The 18225-nt window shown below is 42.8% G+C and overlaps 1 protein-coding gene across 2 annotated transcripts in view; it reads left to right on the top strand.

The window, feature by feature from the left end:
- The first annotated feature begins 850 nt into the window (after nucleotides 1–850).
- Nucleotides 851–18225, top strand: part of GALNT7 (polypeptide N-acetylgalactosaminyltransferase 7) — a 70732-nt gene continuing 53357 nt past the window's right edge. For both annotated transcript variants that reach the window (XM_030947032.1, XM_030947033.1), the window contains exon 1: nucleotides 851–976. In XM_030947032.1, coding sequence (XP_030802892.1) covers nucleotides 851–976 — 126 coding nt within the window. The remainder of the gene's footprint in view (nucleotides 977–18225) is intronic.

The raw sequence follows: 18225 nt of genomic DNA, 5'->3' as shown, positions 1-18225 counted from the left end.
CTTACATTACCAGGTTTCTGTGTGTGTGCATGCACGTGTGGCAAGTCCTTCAAAGGAGGAAATAGGATGCCTAACTTTCAGTGCAGAAAATTAGTAACAAAATAACACACGAGCTGTGGGACTGATAGCATCTCTGTAATCTTGTACTTAATCTGCTATCCCCAAGAAAAATCTGTTGACTTTCCAGTTCTACTCTGCCTAGGCTGCACACAACAATTAATGGGCCTTACCCTACGCCTGTATAACAACTCCTGAAGTTAAACGTTTGCACCTGAATTTTCACAAATCGGTGCCCAAGCAGCGCTGCTCACCCAGCCGGGAAAGACGAAACCCCACTCGAGGTGTCCCCCTGCTCCCCCTTTCCCGGAGGGCTGCAGGCGCGGCTGCCCGCGCTCCGGGCGGGAGCAGGTGCACGGGAGCGCACGCCCGGCGCGGAGCCGGGGCGGGGGCAGGAGCGAGCGGCGGCCCGGGGCGAGGCGCTCCCGCCCCGGTGCGGGGCGGCCACGTGGAACCGCGCGGCTCCCGCGGCGGCCACTTCCTGCTCCGCATCACCCCGGCCGCTGCGCCCGGCGGGGAGGCAGCGCGCAGCCCGCAGCCTACCGGGGCGGCGCGGGGGGTGGGAGGAAAAAAGAGGGGGGAGGAAGAAAAAAGAAAAAAAAAGTTTGTACGTGCAGCGGCGGCGGGAGGACAGCCTCCGCAGGCGGGCGGCTGCCGGAGAGCAGCGGCGGCCGGGGGAGGCGGGGGGCGGCGGCGGGGCCGCGCCGTGCGGTGCCGCGGGGGCGGAAGGCGGCCGGTGCGCGGGGCCGGGCGCTGCGTGCTCGGCGGCGGGAGGCAGAGGGCGGGCGGGAGGATGCGGCTGAAGCTGGGCTTCCTGCTGCGCGCCGTGCTGCTGGCGGGCAGCTTCTTGGGGCTGCTGCTGCTCTGGTCCTCGCTGTCGCCCCGCGCCGAGGAGCCGGATCTCCCGGGACGGACGCGGGTGAGTGAGCGGCTAGGGGCGGGCGCGCCGGAGCGGGTGGCGGGCCGCCGCCCGGGATGTGACCGGCGGCGGCTGCGGGCGGGCGGGGGGCGGCTGCCCGGGCTGCGGCCTGCGGAGCCTTGCAGGCCCGAGAGGGGAGTGCGGAGCGGCGGGGCCGGCCCCATCCGGCCCCCGGAGCTGGCGTCCCTGCCCGGGCGGCGGTGTGCCCGGGGGCTGCCCGCGGCGGGGCCCGGGGGCGCCGTGTTCCGAGGGCCCCCGGGCGGCCGAACCCGGGCGAGGTCCGGTCCGCGCCGCCCCGCCCGGCTCGGAGCCGCCGCAGCCCCCCCGCCCCCGACGCGGTGGTGCGGGCAGCGTCCCGCCGGGGCCCGTCCGTCCCCGGGACCTCCCCGCCGCCGGGGCCCTGGGCACACGAAACGCGTGGGATCGTCTTCCCTTTGGGGGTTTTCCATCCCTCGATAACCGCGCCGGTGTCCCCTGGGTAAGAGTCCCGCAAAGGTCCCCCAGAGCTTCAACAAAGGCTGCAGGTGTTCCCCCGCCAACTCACCTGGCTGCCGCGGATCGGCTTCCAGACGCTTTCCTAACCAAAGGGCGGGTTTGGCCAAGGAAAAGCAGCAGATCAGGTAATTTAAGAGCAGCGCACGGAAAGCCAAAAGGCGCTGGATTTACCCAGCTCGTGGTGCAGGTCTCCCATGCCGAAATGGTGGGAGCACAGGTGATATGCGAGACAGGCAGCGCTTCAGCTAACTTCTAGAAATGCTTCAGGAGGTCAGATGGACAAATCTGCAGTATGAGTCTTGCTGTGGCCTTGTATTAGTCAGGTGAAAATTATCTGACCCTTTGACACCAGGGTCTTAGAAGGAGTCAAAGTAATTCTTCCGTTTTCACCAGATGTTTTAGAGCTCAGGAACATAACTGGACTTAAGGAGATCTGCTTGAAGTAAGATTAGCCAAGATTAAAATAATCTTGGTAAAGTCATAAAATTTTCCAGTGATTATCTTAAAAAGGGATCTTTTATTATATGTTCACTAATGATCTTGGACCTCTCAATGGGCTGCTTTGGATAATTGTGTACTGCAAGTGAGTTGACCTAACTCTTGTTTTTGAAAACTGGAATTGACTTTGGACTCCTTCAGCAGATACTCTGTCTTCTGAAGCTGTTACAGTTTGCTGTATCTTGGCACTTACTACTGAGATAATAGGCCATAGTGGTTTTTTTGAAGATAAACAGTTTATTAAGTGGTGAAGTTTCTGTAATCTGTTCTTCTAGACACAATGTGAGATTTTCTGTGTGTGGAAAAATCTTCAGGAGTTTATTTGTATACCTCTGAAGAAAATATCAGGCAGTAGACATTTTGCATCAAAACCAGTCAAATTACCTTTCCTGCTCAGGAAAGGATTGTGAACAGACATTCAAAGGGACCATCTCGGGGGTAAAAAATTGTGCTTGCATTGCTGTGCAGGGCAGTGACCATCCTCAGATGCTTATTCTGGGGTGACCACTGAGGTATTGTAGCCCTGGTGTGCGTGTGCTGTGTCAACTTACTCGGGTGCTGTAATGCATCATGCTGTCCTTTCTCATGAGCCTAGAGGCTTTTGCTCTTGAGACTTTTGAGCTGAACCCTTGTATCCACTTCCATTCACTTGTAGGTCTAATTAAGAAGTCTTTTTTAGCTGGTTTGTATACCAGTAAAGGAATTGCAAGCGTTTTTACAGTCCTGCCCCTGATAAAGCAGCATTCTGTCTTGATTACCTGGTGTTGACCTGAGGAGGAAATATCCGTGACAGCCATCTCAGGAAATAATTCAGTCTTTGCTGAGAACAAATACAATTATATTAAGTAAACACTGCCAAAGATGAAATCTAAACAGAATACCTGATTAATTAGCTAGATCAGCTGTTTACTTGCCTTTGTGATATATATGAGAGTAACACATGCTGCTTCATAATTTTCTGTGGAACATTATTGTTATTACTGAGTTCATGTTTTGGGTTGGAGTGCTTTCCACCTCAGAAGCTGCTCAGGTAAGGGTTATGAATTAAACAGTAATGACTGTTTCCTACTAGTAGTGCTCTGGCATATTAGTGGGAAGCTGTCAGAGCCCAGGAATATGTCCAGAGGTTAGGACCTGCATACCCTGCATAATGTTAGGAGCAGCTGATATCTTGGAGTGTGCTCCCTGCAGCACCTGGGAGCAGTGTGTGCCTTGGTACAGCTTCAGCATAAGGGAAGTAGGAGTTTAATCTTAACTGCTTCTCAGAAATGAAGGGCTGTGCTCTTTGTTCAGTCGTAGAAATGTGTGTGTTTGCTCTGTTGTCAGTTTCCCAAAAGTTTGTTAAGCTAAAGATGACAGATAAATCTTCTTCCCGTACAACACCCTCCTCCCTTTTCTTGTGCTAAAAGCTCTAACCAGCAAATACGAAATTCCTTGTCAGACAGTACCAGCTTAAAATAGAATTTAGCTTTTTTAGCTAACTTCAGGCAGTATCCTTTTCCTCTCTGCAGTGTAACCCTGGGCACTTTTTAACAACACCAAAGCATTAAATATGCAAAGATGAAAAGATTTGCTGTGTTGTTCTTTTTTATGTTTATAACCTTCAATGTTTTCCTGCCCACAGCAGCAGACAATAGGTAATACAGAAAAACTTTCAGTGTTATAAATATGAACCTTTAAAAATATCCTTTCAGATATTGTTTGGTTTTTTTTTTACTGATTTAAAAGATTTCAGAGGTCTTTCAGAAAGTAAAAATGATAAATGTATGGAGAGTTTTGAAAACAAAAATGAAAGTGGAGAAGTAGGAAGGAAATGACAACTAAGTGGTACTGACAGTTTTACACATAGTTGGAGCTAGTGCCTTTCTTTCCAATAGAAGACTCTCACTGATGCTTATGCAGAAGCTGGGAGGACAGAACTGTTCTCTGGGTAACCTCACTTGGAACTTCCTCCAAGAATCCATTTGAGAAGAAAGTGCTTGTGGGATTTGGAGTGAGAGATTAAGTATTCATTTGCATTATCAGAAATATCTAAAGACAGACTAACTCTGATCCTTAAGAACTTTCAGTTTCCAATCTAAGTCAAATTGAATCAATGAAAGTACATCAAGGTCTGTTCTCAGAGTCTTAAGTATGCGTCTGCTTTTGTGTAAGTAAGCATACCTGCTATCTGATAGTAGGGATTGCAAGGCTGTCAGAAAAAATTAGGTAGAATCATTGATTTGATTACTATGTTGTGTCTTTTGGATGTTTTCTGATACCTTCTGGTCTTCTGAATCAAGGGTCACAGTTCTGGAGCCAGCAGGAAATGATTGAGAATCATAGAATCACAAAATATGCTGAGTTAGAAGGAACCCATCAGGATCATCAGTTCCAGCTCCTGGCCCTGTGCAGGACACCTCAGGAGTCACACCATGTTCCAATCGCACCACTGAGGCCATTCATGGTAACAAGATTGCTGTAGGAATCCCAGCTACAGTATTTGTTGTTCTCCAGCGAGATGTGTTGCTGATGATCAGCCTCAGAGGTACAGCCTTAAAGCTGCTGTTGTCAAGGAGTAGGTAGTACAGCAGGCAAAACCAATGGGCTGAAACAGTAAAGAAAGATTTGTTACTGAAAAGTTGAAAGCTTATTTAAAGGAGTAAATGTACTGTAGGTCAACTTTATCTCTCCAAATCTGAACAATTACAAATGACCCTATTCATTTGTCAGGGCAAATGAAGGGCAGTAAGGGCAGTATATGAAGGGCAGTAAGGAAGAGTGTCCAGTGTGTCCCTAGGGTCCAGAGGGAGGTTAGTAAGGTAGTAAAAGATTTGCTGGAAATGTGTGCCTGACCTTGCACAAGGCAGAAATGTAGTGATGAGCCTGCTAAACCCATAAAATAAATTCTGTAGTCTGTTCTGTTCACAGGTGTAATGAGGAGAACTTCCTGAAAATTTAGTACAGGCTGTTTGGCCTAATATCTGGGAAGCTGAAGCATTACAGTAAATTCAGCATTTTCCATAGCCACTACACCTTAGCCACCAATGGACTTGCCGTATATTAAAGGCATCTAATTTTGTGTCTGAACATGACATGATTTTACTGGGATTTTGTTTAGGTCTTATTTGTTTATCAGTAGTTCTCAGACTTTCTGGACCATGTTACAAGGGTTTTTTCAAAGTGTGCTTGAGTAGTTGGACCACAACTGTCCCCTTCCTCCTTCCACCCCTGAAAGTGTGCATGTCTTGGGTACCAGATGTGCTTAACAGGAGCTTGTGAGGTCAGTCTGCCACCCTTAGACATTTACACTCCCATTTCCCTGCCAGGACAGCTAACTCCCTTTGCTGCCAGATGTCATGGCAGCCATGCCAGAGTGAGGGAAGAGTGCTTGCCCTTGGATAGGGACAGGAGGCTTTGCTGAGTGCCCTGGTCAGGTGGCAATTCCAGCACATCCCTCTGGTTCAGGAAACCAGATGATGATGCAGCTGGGGCTGTGGGCCTTCACCGACTGCCAAGTTTAAACATTGCAATTCCCACATGGCCAATAGAAGGTGGAGAATTTATGATGTGGAGGCAAAAGCTTTAGAAAAATAAGAAGAAATAAAAGCTGAATGGACATTTTCTGAGCTTTTTAGTGACACCCCTTCTTCCCCACTTTAAGGACTGCCAATATCCTGTATACCTTGGCTTGATTGTCACTGTGATCTTAATGACAAGTTGCAGACTGAACTTCAATTGTTATTGTGGTTTAAATTAGATTCTTTGTGTGGAAATCCCAGAGGAAATTGTTCACTTTCCCTTAAGGAGTAAGTGTGCTTAGAACAGAAACTGAGACACAGCAATTTGCAGTTGATATCATTACTGGAGGAAAGGCAGGAATTGAAATAAGATAAAAAATTGGATGTAAAAGGGGCAGTAGTGTTCAGTAGTAAAGGGATGTGAGCTTTCTGAACTTGGTAAAAATGTGATGCATGGTGGTACATAAGTGATTAAATGACAAAATAATCTCTCTCCAATTGTTATGTTTAGTTATCTATACATAGGTCACTTTTTAAACTGGTTTGCCTTTCTGTAATTGATGACACCAACACAAAGGACACTGCATCAGTTCTGCTACTCTGGCATTATCTGAAAGCTGAACACAATCATTCATCAGCTGGATTTGAAAAGCTCTATTCAGGTGCAGGGCTAGATATAGCCACGCTGCCTTCTACAATCAGAGCTGTAATAAGTCACCACTTCTTGTGTGACATTCACCAGAAATTAACACCTTGGCAAACTTTTCATGCTCAACAAGTTTGGCTTGAAGACTGTGCACAGTGAAGTAATGAGCTTGCTACAGCTAAAATATTGCTGTTGTAGAAAGTAACCATCACTTCTGACAGTGATCTTTTGTGTTGGTAGCAACATTAATATGCAAAATGTTTTCAGATATTAAATGATATTTTTCTTGATATATATTTTTATCTAAACTTGCTTTGAAAAAGCTTGTAAAAATCTATCACCCTTGGGAGGGTATAAAAACCTCAATCCCTATCATATTAAATGGGAATAATTTGACAAGTGCTTCCACTTATGTTGCAGAATCAATGACCACACAGCAAATAATGTGAAGAAATGGGGAAAAAAGAGAGCCTATATGATACCTACAATTTAGTATACATATATAAATTATATTTAAAATTTCTTGAACTCTCTTGTCATTCAAAAACCATTGTATTAAGTTAGCTAAAGAACTCATTATGTCAAGACTGTTAATTATGTATATGTCTACTCCTCTTCAAAGGGCAGTTTTGCACCATTTTTATGTATGTGACAAGATTCCTTTTGTCCAGTTTTAGCCCCAAGTGTTACCATTTGTGAATAATGTAAAAGAACTGAACAGCTGAAAAATCAAAGATCTTAAACTAAGACTGGCATTTGCTTTTCAAGAATCCCATTGCAGGAGAAGAGTGATCTAGGGTATCCGGGGAATGTTTGGCAGCATCCTCAGCATAGGATGAAAGGTGACTCTGCACGCTTGGGTAAGGTAATGTAACAAAAACGTAGCAGTTGTATCTGTTTTGGGGATCACACAGGTAGAACTGCTAACCTGTTGCAGTACCTAGTGAATAAACTGTGAGTAACGCCACAGGAACTGGGATCAGCACCATCGATTGGGTAGTCTGTAATTTATGTTTTTGGGAGAAAAAAAAAAAAACGAAATAGAAGTGGTAATTTGTGCTGCTTAGGGGCCAAATAGTGGGGCATTGAAAATAACATGTAATAAATTCCTCTTTTAAATGAAATTCTAGGTAATAGTTAACTTTTGGTTTTAAAGCTAGTGAATATGGATGGCTAAGCTGAAGCAGTAGAAATTCTATGCTAGTAAATTTCATTATTGCAAAAAACTCATTGGGTCATCAGGAGGACAGCACTATCCAGAAGCAGATATGTAGATTTTTCTCCACATGGCAAAGCAGCATTCACCTTCCCTAACCCAAGCTCAGCAGAGTTAAAATTGCTTGTATTGAGCTGACGTTCTCTAATCAAAAATGACAGCGTCTTTGTCCTATTTTTGTCAGATATTAAATCAGCGTTACAGGAGACTGCCAAGTGGAAATAGGGCAGGATAAGCTGTTACTTTAATAGGTTTGACTTCTACCTTGGGGGGGGGGGTTGTGAGGATGTTTTTTACAGTAACTAGGCCATATAATCTGAGAGGACTTTAAGTCTGGCAACAGTTATATTTAATTACTAGATGTACTCTGTAAGTATGGAAAACAAATGTCTGCTCTGGACGATTAGTTTAAAATTAGCGACATTAGAATTAGCAACATACTCTGTGATTCTTCACAGAGTATTCTGAGTTGGAAGAGGCACACAAGGATGATCAGGTCCAACTCCCAGCCCTGCACAGCACTATCCCTGAAAGCCACACCATGTGCCTGAGAGCGTTGTCCGAACTCTTCTTGAACTGTCAGGCTTGGTGCTGTGACTGCTCCTCTGGGGAGCCTGTTCCAGTGCACAACCACCCTCTGGGTGAAGAATACTTTCCTATATCCAACCTAAACCTCCCTGACACAGCATCAGGCCATTCCCTTGGGTCCTGTCACCACTGGTGCTTTTCCAGCTGATGCAAAACATCCAGCTGATGGATGTTTTGTCCGGATGGATGATGAGAGATGGTATCAAAAGCTTTAGTAAAATCCTAAAAGATTACATTGACTGGCTTCCCTTGATCAACTACTTGGGTTACCTTGTCATAAGAGGAAATCAGATTTGGTAAGCAGGGTTTTGTTCCCCTCATGCAGTTGTGCTTGCAGTGACCAATGACTGTGTTGTCTTTCAGGTGTTCTTCAATACCTCCCAGAATTGCCTCCACAGCTTTACCAGTCACTGAAATGAGACTGACAGGCCTGTGGCCTGTGTTTCTAGGGTCCTCCTTGCCCTTTTTGAAAATTGGAACATTGTTAACCAACTTCTAGTCAACTGGGATATCTACAGATTCCCAAGACCTTTCAAAAATCACCCAGAGAGGCTTTGTGATGACATTCTTGAATAAATCCCATCAGGCCCCATAAATTTATATGGAGTCAGGTGGAGCAGCAGATTCTTCAGATCTTCAGGGTCAACTAGCAGTTTAACATTTTCACAGCCAGGGTAGTCTATCATCAGTGTTGAAGATAGTGGCAAAGAAAGCATTAAACATCTCCACCGTGTCAGTATCCCTGATTGTGCGGTCACCATGCTCCTTCTGTAACAGGCTGATGTCATTTCTGCATTGCCTTTTGACAATGTATTTTAAAGAAATCATTTTATTGTCCCCCACAGTTCTGGTCAGCTTCAACTCCAGTAGAGCTCATGCCGGTCAAAGGCCACCTCCTCCATCAGTTCTCTTTAATATTTTTGTGGATCAAAGTGAGTTTATCTTGCTTGAATCTGTCTTTAGCAGTGCACCTCTGCCTCACAGTGCACAGGTTAGGCACAGTTTTGATGAGTGAGGCTCCCCCCAGTACTAAGTGCAGTGCTCGGGGGATGTGTTAAGGAAGGAAGATGTCCCCAGCAAAGGGGAGTAGTTAGCAGCCAGCAGCATGCATGTCCTCACAGCCTGTGCTACTGTTTAGGCTTGGATTTGGGGCTTTTCTGGCTTTCCATTTAATACAGGTTGTAGAATTAAAAATTAAACTCAGTGGGTTTCTATAAACTTAAATGGTTTAAGATTGTGCTTTATGGCAGATTAGCATTTATCAGTTTAATTATAGCCTCCTCCTCTGTGAAGGAGCTTGTGGGGAAGATATGTGCTTTTGTGGGAAAAGTATTTTGTTGTTAATAGCTGTACAAAGATATGGAGGAGAAAGCTGATACTTGTATTCTACCTTTGTTTTTCAAATAAGCATCCTTGTTGTGTTCTCCTTGCTTGGTCAAATAATTTGGAAATGTTTGCTCATTCATTGGAATATCATTTGAATTGGCAGTTCTGAAATCTGAAAAAACCCAAAACAGTGTAAGCTGTTTTTGAAATTGGTTGCTGCTTTCCTTCCAGGTGCATTTTATAGTACAAAATTCATATTTTCTGAAAATCCATGGATTTCCCACATGGAAATAAAATAATTTTCTTACCAGGCTGCATACAGACATTATTACTGAAACGATAATGACTATTTTTGTAATTAAGAGATGATGCTTTTAAAAGAATTGTATTAATCAGGAATTAAGGCTGTTTCTCCCTGCATAAGCATGCCTCTTTGCAAGGGAACAAATTGCTCTTTTATTTTTTCTCTCTATTATAATAAACTAATTGCATGCTGCTCCATGGTGGCCTGTACTTATTTTAAATTTCTCTTACGTCGTTTTCTTGGATCCCTCATTCTAATCTTGAATGCAGTAACATTTTTTAGTATTGCTCTTGCTTTCCTAGGCTACAATGTATTTTCCTTTGAGTTCCTTGGTGAGCGTTCAGTTGCAAATAGCAGCAGTCAGCACTGATGTGTGAACCTCTGAGCAGCAGGAGAGAATTGAAGGAAGGTAAAAGGTAAAAACAGTATACCAGTTTACATGTGGAAAACTTGCTTTACAGGTGACAGTCTCAAAATATAATTGTTAATGAAATTACAGCATGAGCAGATGGTGCTCAGCCCACAAAGTTTCGTACTTATTTTTATTGTCTTTTAAGAAATTGGCAATGAAAATGGCTCAGCAAGAACTGTTCTGACTTGAGTTGATCTTTTTAATAAGGCAGAAAGGTATTATTTTAAATACTGTGTTTTAGGAAAAAAAATACAAGTTTTTAATGAAATCAAGCATAGTCTTTTTCATATTCAAGCATTTTTGCCACAGTTTAGGGATTAAAATTTGCTTTGGTTTTAACCTGCAGTAAAACATTTTCCTTTTAAGCATTTTTTTAATAAATGAACAAAGGGCCAAAACATAGCATCCCTTTTTATTCCTCAGTTCCTGCCTTTATGGGTTTGAGATTTTGAAGCATTGTCTTTCTTTTGAGTTATTTATTAAGAATTCTATCTATGGCAGAGAATTATTTACCATTCTAAATTTGCTGTAGAAAATGACTCATTTGTAATAATGTTTTTAAGCAAAACCTTAAAAAAGTAACAAATCTACATCTTTAAAAAATTCTTTTTTCCAATTGAGGAAAGAGGATCAAGAAAGAAAGCATTAAGATAATGGGTCTTCAGAGGAAATTAATTGTCCTCTGCATGCTTTAGTCTTGAAACAAGTTTTGCTACACTCTCAGTTAAATGAGGCCTTGAAGTCAGCTCTTCAAGGCTTGTAATATATTGCTTTTATTGGACTGCTTCCCCTGCTCTGGCTCTGCTAGTCCATCTCCCACAGTGTTATTCTAACATTTCAAAGTCTATGAGAAGCTTTAAACCACAGCTATGAAATATATTGGTTTTTCCTCGCCTTTTCCATGTTTTCCACCCTTATTTCCCTCCCCTCTATGCAGTTTGTTCTGCCTGTACAGAGCCAGGACCTGCAGTAGTGACAGCATGAGAACAGTGTCTCAGTAAACAGCAGAGACAGAAAGGTGCAGTAGGTGGGGTTTTGTTGTTTCCTTCTCTTGATGGAATATGAGATTGTAGCCGTAGGAAATGTATCACTCACTTCTAATTACAGAGCTCTTAGCCAAGTGCCCTCAAATGCAGAACAATGCTTCATGGGTTTCCTGTGCCGTGGCTCTTGTTGGTGAGTGGTAAGAATCTCCTGCTTCCTTTTGGATAGCTTTTTGGAGATCTTCAGCTCCAAATTCTGATATTTCAATGCAAGTAAGGTACTCCTACAGCATAAGATTAACCAAGTTAGTAAAGTAGTATTCTCAAGTACTCTCTGTAAAGGTATTTGAGCCCTGTGTGTCTGAAGTAAGACTTTGAATTAGTTCCTTGGATGCATATGTGTGTGACCTTGGTGAGTCTTCTGTCCCTCATTGTGTTTTCTTAAATACTTGCTTATTTTTTTACTTATGTAAACACTACAGGAAAGTTTGGGCTAAGAAAGGCCAAGAAATGTTAACCTGCCAGTGAGGCTGTGAAGCTGTTTGAGCAGTTCCAGGCATAATGTCATCCTTCAATTCATCTGAAAACCATCCTCAGTAAGAGGAGATGTCCATGACACTGGAATCAAGTCTGGGACAAGACTTTGATGCCAAACTTGGGGCGAATGGTTTGGCAGTGGATGATGAGACCCTTGAGTGTTCATTGACAGAGCAGTGAGTAGGTGTGCAAAGTGTCAAAGTCATCACCATTATTTTGTGTAGAGAAACAGTGAGGGAGAAATCTCTGCAAGATGCAGAGTTTCTGTCTTGGAGAGCAGGCTTACCTTTTGCATGAATAGGCACATCAGTCACCTCTCAGGGAGTTAACAAGTTTTGCTCCCATTATTATCTTCTACCAAGACTGGTGATGACAGGGGAGTTGTCAAGCTGTTGTGATAAAAGGGAGCAGACTGCCAGGATAGTTCATGTAGCTTTTAATCTTTGTGTATGCCTGAGGGGCCTTGGGAAAAGAGGATGGCAGGGAGCAGGCTGGATTAATTTTTCTGGATGAAATGGATATGTCCTGGGGGTTGGCCTACTTTAAAAATAATTAGAATTCTTTGAAATCTGTTGTCCTTGAGCACACTTCATCTGTCCTATGTCCCCTTTTCTCTGATTCTCATATGCTTAGATCTTGTGGTTGAGAGATGCCTTGTGCCTCTTTGGGAGGCATTTGTTTTGGTAATATTTCCCAGGGGTGCATAATTTCTAAATCAAAGCTGGCTCACGTGTATGTGTGTGGTGAGATGCACACAGGGACTGCAGGTAATCAGAGGTACCCAGTTATGATTTTGCTCGTAAGCTGAGAACAGAGAGGCTGCTCGACTCACAGTGAGGTGTGTGAAACGTCGATGCTCAGTTTTTAACATTTATATTTACTGGAAACAAGGATGTGGTTTTCTTCTTTAAAATACACTTTATAAAATAATCCTGCATGTTTGCATCAGGTGACAAAGGCATGGCTGGATCCTTATAAGGAGCCTTGATGGTGATCACTGATTGACTGCAGCCAGCACAAGTCTGTGTTAGTGTAGTGAGATGCATTGATCTTGCTGATATCTTGATTATTTCATGTTCTTATTCCAATCTCATCTTCATCTTAAGGATCAATATCTCATTTTACTCTATTTCTTTTCTTCCTGCTCATTCTGGTTTTTTTCATCATTCATTCTTTGTGGGAATTTGAGGGGTTAATTAGGCTTATTCTCATGACCCCCTGTTCAACAGTTTAAGAATTTCCTGCATTGCAGTAAGGTATTAAGTGACATGGAAGTAAGGAAGAAAGATAAATGGTCAGACTTCTCCTCTTGCCTTTATAATAGTTTAGGCAATATATTTTCCTACAGGTTTGTCACATACTAAGGGTTTTATGCAAAAATTAAGTTTTCATTTTAAACTCTACAATTCAGGTCTACAATTAAAGAGCCTTAAACATTAAGCAGCAAAGTTTTTACTGATAGACTTGGCCAGTTAGCATTGCTGTAAAGGAGGGGCAGATTGAGCAGGTTTTTGAACATGTTTTTTCTCGTATGATATTTGCGAGAATTTATTCTGTACTGATAACTTGTCAAAATACTGTTTGCAATCTAATTCCAGCAATCATAATTTTTCAAGAATGGCTTCACAGCTGTTAATTTCTAAGAAACAGACAGAACTTTTATCTATAATTTATCTAGCAACCATAATGTACTACTACTTAATGTTACCAAAGGCATAATGTTGCAAGCAGAATTCATTATAATTTTTAGCTTTAAAAATATGCTTTAAAAATATATCTTATTAGCTTAAAAAAAACCCTTCACTCTGATGCCTTAACATGCTCATTGATGAGAATGCTTTTGCATGTCAGAAATAATTGTTTGACTTTTTTCCTTGTTTTATTCTCCAAGCTGAGATTTCTTTATTGCAGAGCATCATATTTTTTATATATTTCCTAAAATGCATGGGCATTTATTTTAAAGCTGAGTATTACTGATGAGGAAGTTAAGATTTCTGATATTCTGTAAGTCACTTTGGCTTTACATGTGGAAACTTTTCAGCAGTGTATATTTAGTGGGTCTATTCATAGCCTAACATCAAACCCCAACAGCTTTCCTGTAGCAAGTCCATTTTCTGCCCTACATGTATTTATTAATTCTGTCACTTCTTTTAATGTTCCTTAAATGCTTTTATACTGTACTGTCTATAGTATTCAAAGAAACTTTAAACTAAATGAAAAATACTCGTTTTGGCAACTCAAGTGTTTTATAACTGGTGCTGATTTTATCCCAGTGCGTTGTTAACCTCCATGATGTTCCTTTACCTTAATGTGTTTATTTTAATGTTCTGGTTCCTTAACTTATTTTGTCTGCAGACTGAAGACATACCAGCACTAGGCCGACACATTCCCTAATACCCTTTCTTATCTAGCTGCAGTGGCATAAAAGATTGGATACAAGAGTGAGAAAGTACATGGAAGGGAGTTCTGCCTAACATTTGGGTGCACTTTCTAAGGGAAAGGTAATTTTGGACATGTAGAAATATGTGTTCAAATCATCATGCTGTGAAAAGCCACCAGTTCTATAGATATATTTTAATGAAAATGCTATTGAGACTCAGAGCTTTCCTGCAAAGAGAGAAGTGTCCTCTCCTAGTGGAGGGCAACCTCTGGTTATGCATGTCTTCCCTCTCCTCCACGAATTTAAGAACATTCAGCTCTCTCCTTAATTCTGTAGTAAGAGATAAAATAATCCTATGTGTGTAGATTTGGCTTGAAAGAAGAAAGGGAGATTCGTATCACTAAGAATACTTAACAGAAACATACTTTATTGTGTAGAGCATAAAAGGTGTTCCTGCATTACCATTAATAGCAGAGGAATCCCTGGAAGAGCTCATGAGCTCCTGGGGAAGAGGAGCAGCACCCCTCACCCAGACCACTCAATCTGTTTTACTGTTGTGGGTTTCTCCTACTTGGATTATTTCCAGTTGGATTATTTCTGATACAGGATCTGGGTGTGGTGGCTCAATAAACCACTCAGCTGGGCAATTCTGCTGGTTTTTTTCTGATGCTCTTAATACACCATGAGTATCTGACCCTAAATGCATTAGGGACATAAGTGTGCTGCCTTTTGTGCCTCTGCCTTCTCAGCATAGCAAGTGAGTCTCCTCCAAAAGAGGAGAAATGTTTAAGAAGAATAATTTGGTGAGGAAGGTTTGTTGGTGTTTGTTTTGTTCACAAGGGCCATAGAATGGTTTGGATTGGAAGTGACTTTAAAAATCATCTGCCATGGGAAGGGACACCTTCCACAGGACTAGTTTGCTCAAAGTCCTGTCCAACCTGGCCTTAAACTCTTCCAGGGATGGGGCATCTACAGCTTCTCTGGGCAACTTGTTCCAGTGCCTCACCACCCTTCCAGTAAAGAATTAATTCCCCATATCTAATTTAAACTGAGCCTCCCTCAGTTTGAAGCCATTCCCTTGTCCTCTTAAGAAGTCCCTCTGCCTGTCTCCTGTAGGTGCCTTCAGGTACTGGAAGGCTGCTCTAAGGCTATCCCAAGGCCTTCTCTTTTCCAGGCTGAACAACCCCAAGTGTCTCAGCTTGCCTTCATAGGAGAGATGCTCCATCCCTCTGGCTCTCCTCTGGACTCAGTGTAATGTTGTAGTTGAGTTGTGTAGTCTCGTTTTAAAGGCACAGAAGAACCAACCCTCCCAAGTCAGGCTGCTGCTGTCCTGCCACTCAGCATGTACTTGCTGTCCCTGGTGTCCGTACTTGCTGTCCCTGGTGTCCGTACTTGCTGTCCCTGGTGTCCGTACTTGCTGTCCCTGGTGTCCGTACTTGTTGTCCCTGGTGTCCGTACTTGTTGTCCCTGGTGTCCATACTTGTTGTCCCTGGTGTCCGTACTTGCTGTCCCTGGTGTCCGTACTTGTTGTCCCTGGTGTCCGTACTTGTTGTCCCTGGTGTCTGTACTTGTTGTCCTTGGTGTCCGTACTTGTTGTCCCTGGTGTCCGTACTTGCTGTCCCTGGTGTCCATACTTGTTGTCCCTGGTGTCCCTCAGGGGTGCTGAGAGGGCTCTGAGGACGGGCAGCCCTGAGCCCCCTGTGTGCCTGTGCACAGGCAATGGCTGTGGACAGCTGGGCAGGCAGCAGTGTTCTCTGTGTTTTGCTGCTCCCAGGCACTCTGATTTTCAGCTACCCCTCGCTTCCAGCAGCTTCCCCCCTGCCCCACTCCTGTTCTGAACTAGCTCAGCGCTGCTGTTTGCCCTGCTCATGGATGCCAAATCCATTTGGTGTGCTCATGCAGCTGTCTGTGGGGAGTCCTTGATCTAGCTCAGCCTGCAAAGGATGTCAAGGTGCTCGTGTTGGCACACAGACAGGACAAAAATGCATGGTGTGGAAGCAAACTGCAAAAATGTAGCCATCCCACTCCATAGCATCAACCCGAAATATCCAGCACCTATCAGACAAAGGTTTAAATCCAAAACAAATTAGTAAAACCAAAAATTTAAAGGCAGCTCATCTGCAGCAGCTAAAAAATACAGTTTTCATAAATCGTCTGCAAGAACTAGGTGCATCTTTGTAATTCATATTTCTGCTGTTCCACAGTTCTCATTGCAGCAGAGATGGAAAATATCCCCTTCAGGTTTTGCAGTATATCTGCAGTGATGGGAAGATAAACATCCCTGTAATGTATCAGTGTTGACATTCAGAAACCTTCCAAACTTTGCTTTTTAAATCGAATGGGAAAGTTAGCTTTGAGCCTCTTCACTCTGTAGAAAGAATGGGCAAGTGTTTTTTGGGTTTTTTTTTTTTCCCTTTGCCACATCTTATATAAATCTGACATCCCTTACAAATCTGCAGTTGCCATACTGTCAGGAATTACAGAACTGGAAGTGCTATACGAAACAAAAGAAAAATATGCTATATCCAGGTAAAACACTATGTCTGAAGCAACAGCTAATGCATAGACTTATGCCGTTCTTGCTCTGTTGAAATTATTAAAAATGGGAAGGTGCCTAGTACTTTATTTTTAAGTTGTTATTTTTTTAATTGAAGTGAATTGAAAAGCAAAAATTTCCAGGTTGTGGTGGAATTTTTGCGCTGTTTGTCTGTTTTGCTTTATTTATATCGTTTACAGGAACTATTTCATGCAAGAGTGAATCAATCTGGGTTTTTCTATCTTAACTTAAAATATTTGTCCAAGTCTATATAGGATGATAAAGTCATGTATTGAGAAAATGTTGATTTGGACAACTTGCATATGATAGTCTTAAACAGAGCATATGCCTCTTATGTTGTGCTGTTGTCATTTGTGTGTAAGAACTTCTCAAAAGAAAGCACATCATCCCAAAAGGTGACTGATTATTGGCAGCAATAATATTGGCATGGCTGACAACCATGGGAATGTGGGGTCTCTTACAGAAGAAGCTCTTTTATAGTGCTTTTCCTTTACCATTTTCTGTATAAGAATTTTGCAGTTTATTGAACAGTAGCAAGGCACAGTGGATTTGTGTGTGTGTGTTTTGATTAGAGTATCACCCTTGTGGATTTTGGTTTCTTTTGCTGGTTCTGTTTTGATGTACAGTAAACAATTCTGTACTGTTTACTGTCCTGTCCTGGTACATTTGCCAGTTCATCCTTCTGTGCTGTTTGATGCCTGATATATGTAGCTTCTTTCCTATACTGGAGATTGAAGTACTGACAATTTTCTTCTTTTGCAGTTCCTCCTCCTGGGAGGCACTGTCTCACTCCCCAGTCAGACTAGAGTATGAACTGCCTTACTGACTCTTCATTTTCCAGCTACAGGCCTTTGCTGCGCTAGACACAACAGACTCTCTTTCCCAGGGACTGCAGAAAGCTTTTGAGTTGAGTTTCCTGACAGGCTTTAACAAAATTGTCTTTGTTAGAAGTTGAAGTGCAAGGCTAGCACGTAAAGGTCTTGATCAGTGAACTGTGTTCCAATTTAAACACCCTTTTAATGAACTGGATAGATCATAAGTAGATTTTGTAATGTCTCTTCTATGGAAGATGCAGTAAGTGAAGGGCACAGTTTTCATAAATGCAGTTATTAGCAGCTCTGTTTGAAAACCACGAGTAATGCACATGCCTAGGGCTCGTGGAAGTCGCTCCAGATGGAAACAGCATTACTGGGGTGATTATACCCTGAGGAAAGGCTCACTGTCATTTGAGATCAATTTTTAGCCAATGTTCCATTCTCAGTATTTTCATGGAGAGTCTGAATTGCCAGAACTTCAGATTTCGTAACAAAAGTGCTAACAAGAAGTGAACATTTGTTGAAAAGATTGTGTTGCTTTAGAGAAATGCCTGTTGCTGTGCTGGTTGGATGGTGAGAATATGCTGCAGACAGAGGCACTGTGCTGAGAAAGCTGACTTCCATTTTTTCTGAGCAAGAAGGAGCCTCATGTCTTTGTGTGTGTTTTACACCCATTAATTTGAACAGTGGAATGCTACAGTCCCATTGCTGAGGAGTCAGTGCAGATGGGAGAATGCTGTTCACTTGCATCTTCCCCAGGTGTGTGGTCAGAAATGCCAACCACAGTGTACCTGAGCTGGAAGCACAAAGGTTGTGTTAAAAGTATCTTCTGGATCTGCCAGATGTAAGGAAGTCCCTCAGAAGATATTCAGGGCTAGAAGTTAATACTTGGTGCCATGTTAGGAGAAGGCAGTGGAATGTCAGTTCCCAGTGTTGACTTGGAGAGTAATGTTTTGACTAATCATTAATCTCATACAGCTTCAAGTTTATAT

This window comes from Camarhynchus parvulus, chromosome 4 (assembly GCF_901933205.1).
Source record: "Camarhynchus parvulus chromosome 4, STF_HiC, whole genome shotgun sequence".
NCBI lineage: Eukaryota > Metazoa > Chordata > Aves > Passeriformes > Thraupidae > Camarhynchus > Camarhynchus parvulus.
This window is presented reverse-complemented; position numbering and strand designations above follow the sequence as displayed.